The sequence below is a fragment of the Montipora foliosa genome, chromosome 3, assembly GCF_036669935.1.
Source record: "Montipora foliosa isolate CH-2021 chromosome 3, ASM3666993v2, whole genome shotgun sequence".
NCBI lineage: Eukaryota > Metazoa > Cnidaria > Anthozoa > Scleractinia > Acroporidae > Montipora > Montipora foliosa.
The window spans coordinates 8,878,282-8,891,872 of NC_090871.1; the positions used below are offsets into that span (position 1 = coordinate 8,878,282).

General features: G+C 39.5%; 1 protein-coding gene and 1 non-coding gene across 2 annotated transcripts; one reads left to right on the plus strand and one right to left on the minus strand.

Annotated features, from left to right (window-relative positions):
- Positions 1-2,758: 2,758 nt before the first annotated feature.
- Positions 2,759-13,004, minus strand: LOC137994469 (aldo-keto reductase family 1 member A1-like). Its single transcript, XM_068840047.1, has 9 exons — positions 12,876-13,004; positions 12,212-12,267; positions 10,324-10,506; positions 8,810-8,897; positions 8,054-8,155; positions 6,631-6,748; positions 5,480-5,536; positions 4,679-4,809; positions 2,759-4,137 (listed from the first exon to the last, which is right to left on the minus strand). The coding sequence occupies exons 1-9, from the start codon at positions 12,942-12,944 to the stop codon at positions 3,925-3,927; spliced, it is 1,017 nt and encodes a 338-aa protein (XP_068696148.1). The 5' UTR covers positions 12,945-13,004; the 3' UTR covers positions 2,759-3,924.
- Positions 3,041-3,113, plus strand: Trnaa-ggc (transfer RNA alanine (anticodon GGC)). Its single transcript has one exon. It is a non-coding gene; the product is annotated as a tRNA-Ala (tRNA).
- Positions 13,005-13,591: the final 587 nt, after the last annotated feature.

Genomic DNA, 13,591 nt, shown 5'->3' on the forward strand with positions numbered 1-13,591 from the left:
TTGACACATACCAAAAGCGAAATTTTTCCCAGTGGACATGTCAAATGCACTTGATCGTAGAAGCAACCGAAATCGATTAGTAAAAAGTAAAAGAGTTGTTTTGCGAGATTGTGTTAGTAAAAAAATAAAGAATAATTTATGCTCATGATAGGTCATGATAGGGATGATCATGTCTATTCCGAAGATGAAATACATATTAAAAAAATTTATGAAAAAATTATTTGAAAATGATTGCAGTGGAGGTTGCGGTCTCTCAAAATTTTGTTGATGCTGATTTGTTTTCATATGCGAGAAAGAAAATCTGCTTCAAACCCCTATGAGAGGGGTATAAACTATTTACGAGATACTTTGAACCCAGCGCAAAAGCTTCCTCTTTGTCAAAACTGAGAAACTAGTGCACCGATTTCGTGGATTAGTGTAAAAACAATTCTGACAGACCCCTCAAATCTTTCTACACATGAACGTTTACACAAGAAAATCACATGACCTTTCCTTTGACTCTGCAACGTCAAACCTCAAAAATCTTTTCCGCTTTTCGAATCAAGGTCATTCGTATAATACTAGGTTCTCTTCTGCCGGTAATTACTTTGATAAACCATCTAGAACTAACTTAATGCGCGGGGGGTGCAGAGGAATAATGGAATAAGAACAACGGAATTTTGTGGGCCGGGGGGGGGGAACTTCCATATAAAAAGGGGAGGGATGTTCGTCGTCTCGTTTAGGGGTATAAATTTCGGATTTTGGTCTCACTTAGGGTGTTCTTGGCAAAACGCAATCATATATTTGAGTCTCTTTAGGGTTGCGCGCGAAGAAATATAAAAGTCTATCTTTACACTTTTATATTTCTTCACGAAAGTGAAAGTATTCATTAAAAGGCACTGTATTTTCTATATATCCGAGTTTTAATATGGTCTCTTTTAGGGGTTCCCGCCTTGACTAGCCAATGAAGCGACCATTTGTATTTTTTTCTTATTTGAGTAGTAAATAAAGTTAAAAGTTTAAGTTGTATCAAGATTTATTTTGCACAAAGCACGGTAAAAACCCGTCCTTGTATAATTTCAATTTTAAGCCTTATTCGTGGGTTTATAGACCTTTATACAACAAAAATTGCTTTCAAGTTGCAAGTAAAAATTTACTCCTGAAGGACACTCAGACTTGTTAGCCATATTTCAATAACAAACCTCTTCAATCACGGCTCTACAATACAATAGTTCTCTACAATTTTCAAGGTCTTATGACTACCACTAGCCAGCCCTTTACCGTTTTCTAAATCTTTCTAGTTACTTTAAGGCCCAGTAATACGGGCAACGTTAACATTTTCCGTGCATGCAACTAGTGGGACAACAATGTCGCGTTGCAAGTTGAGATCGTTTGTTGTGTGTATTACCACCTTCTTACGCAACAAACTTTTATGTTGCAAAAAGTAGACGTCGCTTTTCCTTTTTGCAACATGAAAATTTGTTGCGCAAGAGGGTGGTAATACGCGAAACAAACCTTCTGAACTTGCAAGGCAACATTTTTGCGCGACAAGTTGCACAAAAAACGTTGTCCGTGTTACTGGGGCTTTATTGACAAGGACAACTGTTGCAAAAGGCAATGCTGATAGCTAGTGAAGGTTCGAAACATTTAATATTATCCAGCTAGGAGTAATAATTGATTATGTAGTGCGTTCGGCGTTCGTTTGGAGAACTTTGGACGTTGGAATCATTAGACGAGCCGAGATGCCATGAAGACGATGCATTTATGTAAAGAAGGTGTATCGAACGGTTGTTAGGATTGTGGAATGTGGATAAAAATGGAAAATTTGCAGTAAGGAGATAATGTCGTCACAAAACCTAAATTTGTGAACATCTAAAATTTGTTAAAATTGTCTGAGAGATTATTACTTAAAAAGGCCCTTGCCAAAAATTAGCGTGTTGGTTCAATTTGACTCCATACAAACAATCACAAGGTGCGCGATCGTCGTTTGCGGATATGACATATTTAAAACCGACTGAGATGTGTGTGCACGTATGACGCAATTCAAGATGGCGATGAAAAAGCAGAGGAACACCCTGTGCACAGGATCCCAGATACCACAGAATACCCAGCATAAGGATACGTCGAACGCAAAAATCTTTGTAATTCCTAAAGACTAGTAGTAATCTCGGATTATTGAAGTGCGTTCGACAGTCGCTTTGGATTTGGAAGCAAAGGAGACTGGGTAGGGGAGGAAGTAATCGTACAGGACCCGGCGAAAATTGACGATACGAGCTTGTACTTCTTGAGAGGTTTCAATAAGCACCAAGTATTATGACTCACGTGACAGGATATTGAAATACTTTACTCTTGGCTGGACTCGGAATCGCAAGTAATTGCGATCTGTTCGGTTTAAGGAAATATGTTGCGCACGTGGTCAAAATAAGAGAGAGGACATGTAGTTACTAGTAAAATACCAAGGCCAGAAAGATTGAAGAAAATAAAAGGGAGTCGAGTAACATTGGCATCGAGGCTGACACGTATCAAAACCGAGATCCGCGTGCAGGTATGACGTAATTCAAGATGGCGCTGAAAAAGTAGACGAACTTACTTGCTAAAGCTCACCCCATGCACAAGATATCCAACATTAAAAATTGCGTTCTCTTAATGTCGAACGCAAAAAAACGAGGCATTTCCTCTTGAGTTTTACTCAAACCAAGCAGTACCCACATACAGTCCATCCATCTATTTCTTAACACCAGTCTTAAAAGCTGCAATCTGATGAAGGTACTATCACAAGTTTTCTTTATTTATTTTTTTACAGCGATTGCATTATTTGATCATGACTAGACATGTCTTGTTGATTTGGCAAGGGAAATAGCTTCTTTTAAAAATACAACCGTAATTGTAATCAGGCATGATAAAACGTGATTAAAACCTAAATGTTGTCACTGACTAAAAAACTTTGAAAGTGTACGTTTCGGACAAACGTCAAGAGTATGAAACACGGAGATGAAGTAAATGAAAGGGGGGGATGTTAAAACAAGAACGACATCTCAAATGACCAGCTCTCAAAATCAGTGGCTTCATAGCTCAGTTGGTTAGAGCGTCGCACCGGCATCGCGAAGTCACGGGTTCAAACCCCGTTGAACCCAATGCCATTAACGAACCCAATACCATTAACGGTCACTTTCACATTCCGGACATCTTCAAGTTACAGGCTAATCCCAAGTGACGTTCTCACGTCATTTAAAAACCATTTCATCTACACCTGCACACCAATTATTCTTGGTTTGCATCCACGTGATGAGACGGCCATGTTTGTGAACAAAAAGATAGAAAATGGCTCCACAAGTTTTGCATAAATATAGTGTCAAATCTACGGTGCCCAGTAAGGGACATGAGATGCAAAATATATTTTGTAACTAGCACTGTCACTTAATTATCTAGCACTGCTACTTACTATCTAGCACTGCCACTTACTATCTACCACTGCCACTTACTATCTAGCACTGCTACTTACATCTCTAGCACATAAAAGCTAACCTTGGGCCTAATTAGGCCTAGATAATAAGTAGCAGTGCTAGATAAATAAGTGACAGTGCCAGATAATAAGTAGCAGTGCTAGATAATTAAGTGACAGTGCTAGATAATAAGTAGCAGTGCTAGATAAATAAGTGACAGTGTCAGATAATAAGTGACAGTGCTAGATAATAAGTGACACTGCCAGATAAATAAGTGACAGTGATAGATAAGAAGAGTTTTTGGATTTGATGTCCCTTACAGGGCACCGTACAAATCCCTAAAAAAGACATTTAATGCATTGTTCTGTAAACCAATGTGGCTGCCGTGACGTCAGATGCAAACCATCAATTCTGATGAAGGTTGCAGTATTCTAACCGAAAGTCAGAGACAACATCAGGTTTTTATCAGGTTTTTTTTACAACCACTTTCTGGACATCAGTCCTAATCCTCCCATAGATCTTCAGGAACTTCCTCCGCTTTGTACATCCACGTCGGCTTAAAGTATCTCAGATGTACTCCAATGTTTTCAATCGCTTTCATGTCATCTTCGTCCAGTTTCAAATCCAAGGCTTTTATATTTTCCTTGATGTGCTTCTCGGAGGCGGACTTGGGAAGCACTGGAGTTTTTCGTTTAATTCCCCAGGCTAATGCAACCTGTGGAAAAATACCATTAACAGGTTGAAACAGAACAATCAGATCAAGATGATCCAAATATTAAAATCCATTTTGATGCAATAATTCAGTGCATTTCTTCACATTAGATCCCGTATACCAAAACTGCCCATTACCGCATGATTATATAATTCCCGACCCTTATTGGGGTTACATTCTAGCCCAGAAATTATCATACTTTCTCAGAAAACAGCGGGACAAACTACGGAATTTTTAACTTGATTAAATAATCCACACATTTTCTTTTGTTATTCAATATAAAACCTCGATTTTACGTCCAACACCGATTTTGTTTGTTTTCGTCTATCATCACGTTCTCATGTAAAAACTAAATATGCTTCACGTATTTTTACCCCAAAAGGAAACCTAAGGGTTTCGGTAGATGAACGGAGAAAAAGACCTCAATCGGTTGACGGAGGCAGAGCAGAAATCATCAGCGGCCTTTTCTGTTGCAAAATTGAGGATATATAAAAAGCACTCAGGTTAAGATTACTGAACAAGGAAATGACGATTGTCAACTCACCAAAGCGATTGTCGCGTTGTGCTTATCAGCAATTTTTTGCAGTACAGCATTTTCCAACAGAACTGGTTCTTTAGATTTGTCCCATGGTCGATCAGGTGATCCCAGAGGAGAATACGCTGTAAGTACAATGCCTGTAGTGAAACAAATGAGTTTTCTTAGCTCTTTCTTTCTCATTGTTTTTATTTTTAATTCCTTCAATTATTTCATATCTTTCGTCGCCAGAGTGCTAAAAAATGTTGCATTTGGCCTTGGAACAAATGCGAGTACGTGCGAAGTAGAGCAGACAGAACTAAAATAATAAAGCTCAGACCCAGGTCCACCTGTCGCGGAACCCTCAATTCATTTTCTACGGAACTTTCTTTCAGTGTCAACTGCATTTTGTGCTAAGGCAGTAATCCAATAAAATTAAAGCATATCAAATCGTAGGTTGGTTTTTGAGGAGAATGGAAAACCGGAGTACCCGGCGGAGAAAAGCCTTTCGGAGCAGAGTAGAGAACCAACAAACTCAAGCCACGTGTGACGCCAAGTCTGGAAATCGATCGCAGGCCACATTGGTGCTACATTGGGCCAAGTCATAATCAAAATGACTCACAAGTTCAATATGTTTATCACTACTGTTGTGTCTGTTTGATCTTTACTCTACTTTAAAGGTTTTTCTGCGGATACTCCATTTTTACCGACTCACAAAAGTCGTGAATTGATTTGATGCACTCTAATTAGATTCCACTTTATATGAATAGAGTTGTAGTTTTACGAGCTAGTGGAACACTCCGCGAAAACCTTGAGACAAGCATGACTCACCTTTGCTGACACTAAACTGTAGCAGCTCTGGCTGAGGTAAATACGGGTGAAGTTCCACTATCAAAAACAAAAGTACGAGAAGACAAAACAAAAATCCAGTGGCGTAACTGAAAACAGCAAGGAAAAACTGTTTATCAAGTATGGTAAGACATGACCACAAAGGGTCACCAAGCCCTGATCTTTGGCTAACAGCAGGGAACTGTACGCGCGAGATATTACCACGAAACACGAAGTTATTGAATTAATTATTACCGTCGGACGGTCGCAGACTCTGCTATGATCTGAGAGGTTATACAGAGAAACGATACATCCTTCACTCTGTCACACAAAAGGCGTGGAAGATTTTGTAATAATCAAATTTAAATTTCTGGAATTGAATGAGCAATTTGTTATTTCTTTTAATCAACAACCTGTGTATAGTGAAACGGTTGTAACACATCTAAGGATCGCTACCGGGCCACATAAAGATCTCTTGAGACAGTTGTGAGATGATGAAGGGAAATCTTAATTTGATCCATCCCTTCCGCTAAAAGGAGAAGTAAATGTTCACAACACAATATTGGTGATTTAATTAATTAATTAATTATTTATTTATTTATTTATTTAAGTAAGTAAGTAAGTAAGTAGGTAAGTAAGTAAGTAAGTAAGTAGGTAAGTAATCAGGAGTACCCGGCCATTCGAATTCGAAGCAACGCGTCCTCGATCCATGCTTACGCGGCTACGTGGCTACTAAGTCATGAGCTAAGTAAAATGAGAAAGTGACTGAGCGAGTACACTGTGAGCGAGTGACTGAGCGAGCAAACGGGTGAACTGTGAGTACGTAAGTTTCCATTGTACTTTTATCATAGTGACGATCATCGCTATCGTATGCCTCACGTTTTTTTGATGCTCTAAGAACAACATGGGTATACCTAGAGGGTTTTTTAAAAATAATTTGATTTTATTTTTTGGACGGTATCTTATGGAGATGGAGCTTAGCCATTGTTTGAACAAGAACGTTATCAGGAATGAACCGCTTCAAGTAGTCGTATTTGGTTTGCCTTGAGGCAGCCTAAACATTAGTTTTAACTGCAAGAGGTACAATAAACCGATTGTTCAGTGAGTAATAGTAAATGGCAATAATATTTCGGATATCTATCATTTGTTTATACCTTGGTTACATGCAGGTGGTATATTCGCAGTTTTTAAGAGATTTGTCGTCTGCTTGATGGTAAAGTTTGAGATTCCAATTGCTTTGCAAAGACCTCGTTCCACAAGTTGCTCCATGGCCTGTTAAGGTGAAGTTTTAGACGTAAGCATGCTGGGGACTAAGTATGTGTACGTAGATGTTATGCAGGCAACTTAACGAGCGGCGGAGCCGCGCGGAGAATGGGGAGGAGCGCCCTCCTCATTCTCCACGCGGCTTTTCCCTCTCGGGCCAACAATACCGCCGGATCCCCTCGGGCATGAGCGGGGGAATGCGGGGTCATTCCCTTCTTGGTCCCCCAGCAAACGGGTCCCCGCATACCTGAGGGAACAGTCACTCCATGGTCGGCGGTTTTCATGTTCGCGCCACATGGTAAATTAGAGTATCGTCGCTTTGCTTCGTTTCGGAACAATGGGATGCTTTGCGAAGTCACGGACCAAGAAAGGCTGTTGTAGCTGACAATCTAAAGGGCTTGGTATTGAAACTATAGTTAAGCACATTTTCTGATTTGATATTGAAACTTTAATAAAATCAAGGTGTTAATTAAATGGCTTAATGTCTGCCAACAATATAGGATAGTACGCTCAGAGATGTTCGTGTGGAACATTAGTACTTCACTTTTACCTCCAGGGAACGAGGATTGCTCTTGCTTTCACTTTCATATAAAAAGTGAAGCCCCGTTCATGCCCGAGGCGGCAGGTACAAAGCAGAGGTCACCCACAGGTCACAAGTCACAGGTCATTGTTTTACCAATAATCGATAGTATCCTAAACATTCATTAAATCTAACCTTAGGCCTAATCGTAGCATTGGTAAACGGTTAGCTACATAGGCTTATTTCTGTATTAGTAAAACAATGACCTATGACCTGTGTTTGTACCTGCCCTGAACGGAGGTCAGGTGGGAGTCAGAGGGTTTCCAAATGACTGGTACACTCATTTCGATAGTGACTCGGAGATTTTTGAAACAAATACGAGTGCTCTGGTTGGGATATTCTTAGTCACTGAGCTATCAGAGATGCTCAGGTGGCAATTATTATTGTCTTCCTATATACGGTTAGGCCTGATGTGGTCGAAATGGTGCATTCTGGCTATTGTAATGAATGAAAATTGTTAACGTCGGTCAATTAAACAAATAGATGTGGTAAAGTAACACCTCTTCAGCCCTCCATTTTTCTTGCAACATTTGCAAGTTCTGCATCTTTTTTGGACCTTATTCATCAATGGATCATTGGTGGCTGTGTTTCTGTTCTCTCATGACCATTACGAAAATTAGCCAACCAGACAATTATTAGAAAGTGATTTCTTGCTTATGAAAGGTGGGCAGCTTTAACTGTATCTGTTTTATCAAAGTATAGATCTAGACCTTTCGTGTCTTTGCCACATTCACCTGCCAAGTCTTTGCCATTTCTTCTTTTGAATAACCGAGAGTTCCTTCAGCTATGGAGTTAGGAAATGGTGACTCTTTCTTGAAAGCAATTGGATAGTGGATCTATTCAAAACAAAATAGCTTACAATATTTAAAAAGTTACTATTTTATTTTCCTATGTTCAAAACACCTTAATAATATCCTTGATTGAATCAAAGAAAGAATAAGTTTTCAGAAAACAGGAGAACTAGGGCACTCGGAGAAAATTCAACCTCTCAAACCTGGCCCCAGTTAAGTTCAAACTAAAGATAGGGCTATCAGCTGGATAATCACTATCCAGTAGATAAGTCATAGCAAAACCAAATGTTTTATCGAATGGATTATTAGTGATTTATCCAGTGGGGTTAGCACAATGTGCGAGCCAGCGAGCCATGCGAGTCATCCGAGCCATGGCTGCGAGTCATGTGAGCCAACATGGCAAGCCATACGAGTCAACATGCGAGTCACAGTTATTGAAAGCTAACCGTTTTAAAATGGCTGCTTAGACTTAATAACTATTTATCAGCGCTATTTGAAATGGGTGCTTAGACGTACATGCGAAATTCAAATGGCTCGCATGGTTCGCAGATTGTCCAGCCCCTATCCAGTGGATAGCGTTATCCACCTTTTGACTGACAACTTGATGAGTAAAACAGTACAAAGACATATTATAGGCCAGTTTTACATGAAATGCATGATTAATATTCAAAGTAATATTCATGTCGACAGTCTACTCACAAGATATAGGTCCAGGTACTTCAACTGCAAATGTTTAAGAGTTGTTTGACAAGCTGGTAATACATCCTCTGGAGCCTGACTGTTACACCTAATTTCAGAAATATTATAAAAGTTAAGCATTAAAGTCCATTGTGTGCAGCTGAGTTGATGGGAATAACTACACTATATATATTGTGGCTAGACCTATCTTAGAATGCCATATTTTAGGAACATAAAGCCAAATCACAATCTACATTAGTGACAGTTCAAATCGCACAAAAGCAGATCATAATCTTTAATATCAATTCAAAATAGAGCGTTCAAGAGAGCTGTAACAGGACCACCCTTCTAAGGTGCCCCCGATTAGTAGCGGCAGGTATTTTTTGCAGGTTGCAGGTTGAAATTTCATTATAACTGAAAAACCGCCGGCACTAATAAGCGATAGACTTGCCGTGACTGTTACATGAAAAGCTAATCTTAGGCCTAAAGAAAAGTTTTCAGGCCTAAGGTTAGCTTTTCAAGTAACAGTCACGGCAAGTCTATCGCTTATTAGTGCCAGCGGTTTTTCAGTTATAATGAAATTTCAACCTGCAACCTGCAAAAAATACCTGCCAGATTAGTAGGCTAAGTGTAGCCGGCTAGAATCGAATGAGACACGTTATTAAACTTGCTTATGTGGTTTGACAGAAGATCTTTAATCCAGAAACAACCTGTTGGTGAGAGAAAAATGTCTTTTACCTTGTTGGGACCTATAATCATGGCCTTATTGATCTTCAATAACAGGTGCAAGCAGAAAAAGACAGGAAAAAAGAAAGTATTCCGTTTTTGCCTGTGAGGGGTTCATTGCAAGTGACAATAGACAGTTTTATTGTTGAAGCTAAGGCCCGGTTCAAACATCGAACTTTTCATATGCCTAGACTAATGCAAATGAGCAAAAACAATAGATTTTTGTCATTTGCATTAGATTCAGCACAGGAAAAGTTCGACTTTTGAGCTACGCCTTAGTTACCTGGCCTAAGAATGGAAGCGAGGCTGTTGGTGACCTTGTTTGATACAAACTTTTGTGCTTTTCTATTGTTACTGTAGACGAATGTAGCCCTTGGTGCAAGAGGTCCCGAGTTCGATTCCTGGATCTCACATCCTTGTTTCGACTTCTCTCCTTTCAGTTTAGCTTAAGTAGCTTTAAATACCCTTAAAACGGAACACTGATGGAGAGGGGGGAGTAAAATGAGCCCACCGTCGACCTTAGGTTTGTCAGTTTAATTACTGTTATGAGTCATCGACATTAAATATGGTCGCTTTACTTTACTTTTACTTTACTAATTAGAATTACAATTTACATGATAAAAGCAGTGAGATCTGTATCAATACAACTTAGTGACTGGCAACCTTGCAGCCATTATAGGCTAGGTCACTGAGCAAACAACTGTACAATGACCTCTAATAATGTTGTTGTCCATTCTTTGCTCCACAAAGACAAAATACAAAATGACATCAAACCACATGCATAGAGGCCTTTTTATTATCTAATTTACCAGAGTTTAGAAACTATGAAGAGATCTTCTCGTTTTATTTTCCCCTCGTTAAAGACTTCAGTCAGTGTTTCACCAATTTCTTCCTCGTTGCCGTAAATATGTGCACCATCTATGTGTTTGTATCCATTTTCTATAGCAATCCTCACAGCTTTACCAACTTCTCCCTTTTTTGATTGCCATGTTCTGCAAGTTCAAGCAGAACAAACAATACAACAATATTATTATTAGACGAGAATTGGAAATCATCCCAGCTAAGCAGTTACCTAGAAAGCCTGAAAAAAGCCTGCGATTGCACTGCGCTGTAGTGAAGCACATTCACATGGACATGCAGAGGTTCGTATGGAAAGCCATAACGTTCTTATGTAATCTTTATTCTTTTAGTCTTGAAATGTTGTCTTGATGTTTTGGAGTTTTCTCATAGTGTACTGTGGCAACATTATTATGTAGTGAGGTTTTGTAGTTACATGACCGTCACGAGGTTTCATGGTCACTTGTTATGTTTCCATCAAGATGGACTGAGGTCTTCTTTTGACGTGCTGTGTTTATAATCACATGAAGGGAGAAACTCGACGTCATAAAAGAACCTCACCACATAAAATGTACACACAGCGCGTCAAAAGAAGACCTCAACACATGCATCATGATGGAAACACAATACGTCACCATCAAACCTCGTCACATCATGACAAAACCTCACCACATAATGACAAAACGACCCCACAAGGCAAAACTTCAAGCCCCTTTTTAGGCTCTCGTCGCTTTGCTGCTTAATGTTGTGTTATCGTACATAACGTGTTATCAAGCAGGAGACACGAGGAAGTATAACTGAAACTTGGCGTTCGTTTAGCCTACACGTAATTAATTTTCCGTAGTCGAATAACACGACATGGTGCACTAATAATGGCAGCTAGTGGGATCCGAAAGCCTTTCAGTTAAAAAAAAAAAAAAGAAGTTATGGGATCCAGAAGCGTTCAAACGAAGAAAATAAGAAGAATGACTGATGACAGATCCAGCGCCAAACGAAGCCGCTGATTCAGCTCAATTACAAGAAGGGCTGAGTGCACAACAACTAGCGATTCAACAGGTATCTGTAGCAAACTATCAAGGTTCACGGCAGAAAAAAATTTGTTTCAAACCTGAGAACTGGCCACAATGGATTAGGTGTTTCGAGAGATTTCGAAAAACAACAAGACTCGACCAAAAAGAAGGCGAGAACCAAGGTAAACACTCTGATTTATTCAATTGGTGAAGAAGCCGATGACGTTGTAGTGTCATTCGGACTTACAAATGGACAAGCAAAGCGGTACAACATCGTTAACGACAAGTTTGAGATTATTTTGTGGTCAAGAGAAATGTGATATTTGAACACGCTAAATTCAACCGCATCTTCCTACATTACCCAACATTAATTAGCCATTAATTAAGTCCTACTCTCTACCCTTAGCCTAAAGAAAAGAGCATTTCCTTGTTAATACAGTGTGGGGGTGTACCCAGCCTACTTACAAGGAGGGGTTCCAACTTATCGAAAAATTCAAGAGAGTTCACTGATTTTCTAGGCATTGAGAAAGCATGTGCCGTGCGTGTCACGTTATATTGATTTTGAAGAAACCAAAATTTTCTTGACGTATCAACTCGTACATTCTGTTCTGCTCTAGGATTCTGTTCTCATTTCTCAATCAATAAACAGAAGGTCAGTGAGCAAATGACAGATATCAATGGTGTTTTTTAGCAGAGATTTCAATTAAAGCATCAAATGAATGTAAATATTCTGGTTATGGTGAATGTTCAAAACAGCTTGAATTTGAAAAAGTCAAAACTTCGAAAGCGCTGGAACCCCTGGAACCCTCCCCTGGGAACACCCCTGTAGTAAATCGAACAACCAACTCACCCCAATGCAATCAAGGGCATGAATTCTCCATTGTTAAGTTTAACACTTTCCTGGGCCTAATTTATGGAGAAATAAAGAACACAAATAAAAATTCATTACCTAAAATTTAAATCTATACTCTGAAAGAATTGATCAAATATTTACGTTTGATTTAAAAGATCTCGGCTTGGAGCCACAGGTAACCAACGTTTTGGTTGGGCTTGACATACCCAGATAATTGAACCTTGATTTTATGAAATGCTGAGGGACTGCGTTGTACACTTTTTCATATCAGAGTTTTTGCGTGTATTTTGCTTAGCAACATAAACGCTGTGTTACTGAAAGATTTCTGACTGGCTGGTTTACTGAATGGTTGGCAGTATGTGGAACACGATTTATGTCGTCAGCGTAACTCGTGATAAATATTTCAAGACGTACTGGAAAAGTGTCTTCGTTTGCTTTGTCTTTTGATTTCTCGGCGCTTTCGTTGGGTTGAGTACACAAGCTTTAGGGGCTACATTACAGTTACATTTAAGCTCAAGAGGCTGCCACCGCAGTCCCACAGTCAGTCTATAATTTACATATTTCATCCAGCTTCAACATCAAAAGTCCCACAGTCTAGTTATTCGACCGCTTAGTTCTTTAAGCAATGAATCGAAACCAGAACATTACACATATAATATACCTCTTTCGTTAATCCACAATGTGGACCATGGTGGCAGTACATTTTACTCCTTGGAGTTATAACATTCATATTCGTTCACTACGAGACTGCTGACCGCGGTGGCAGTCCGTTTTACTGCTTCGACTTACAACACTGCGGACCGCGCGAGCAAAGAAATATTAATTTGCCCCCTGAGCATCCCATAATGTCTTGCTAAAATTGCGGTCATAACTAGGAGGATCATAGCTTCACTTGATTTAATATCCGAAGTTCAATACATGATTCCTTCATATATATCATTTCATCGTTGATTCATTCATCACGGGATCATTGGAACCCACAACTGACCAGCTCCTAACGTCAGGGGCTTCATAGCTCAGTTGGTTAGAGCGTCGCACCGGTATCGCGAGGTCACGGGTTCAAATTCGGGTTCAAGTCCTGAATTTTCAGGTCTCTCTACGAAGTTGGTAAAATTGCCTTTATAACTACGAGGATCATAGCCTCACCTGATGTAAGTATTATTGTAACCATTTAACGTTAACTTCTTACACAGGCTCTTTCCCTTGCTGGAAGAGTTTGGGTACGAGGTATGTTACCTTTACGTATGCAACGTAGACGCGTGTACCAAGGATCGAACTTGGGGAAAAGCACTCAAAAACCAACTGAGGTATAAAACCATAGAGTTGGGAGATGATATACCTTAACAAATTACAGCTGGTATGGCTTTACTAACCGCA

Coding starts and splice junctions, on each gene's coding strand:
- LOC137994469 (XM_068840047.1), bottom strand. CDS start 12,944: ATGAATGTTATAACTCCAAGGAGTAAAATGTACTGCCACCATGGTCCA. Junction 8,898..10,323: donor TTCATAGTTTCTAAACTCTG/GTAAATTAGATA, acceptor TTCTGAAATTAG/GTGTAACAGTCAGGCTCCAG. Junction 8,156..8,809: donor AGTACCTGGACCTATATCTT/GTGAGTAGACTG, acceptor TGTTTTGAATAG/ATCCACTATCCAATTGCTTT.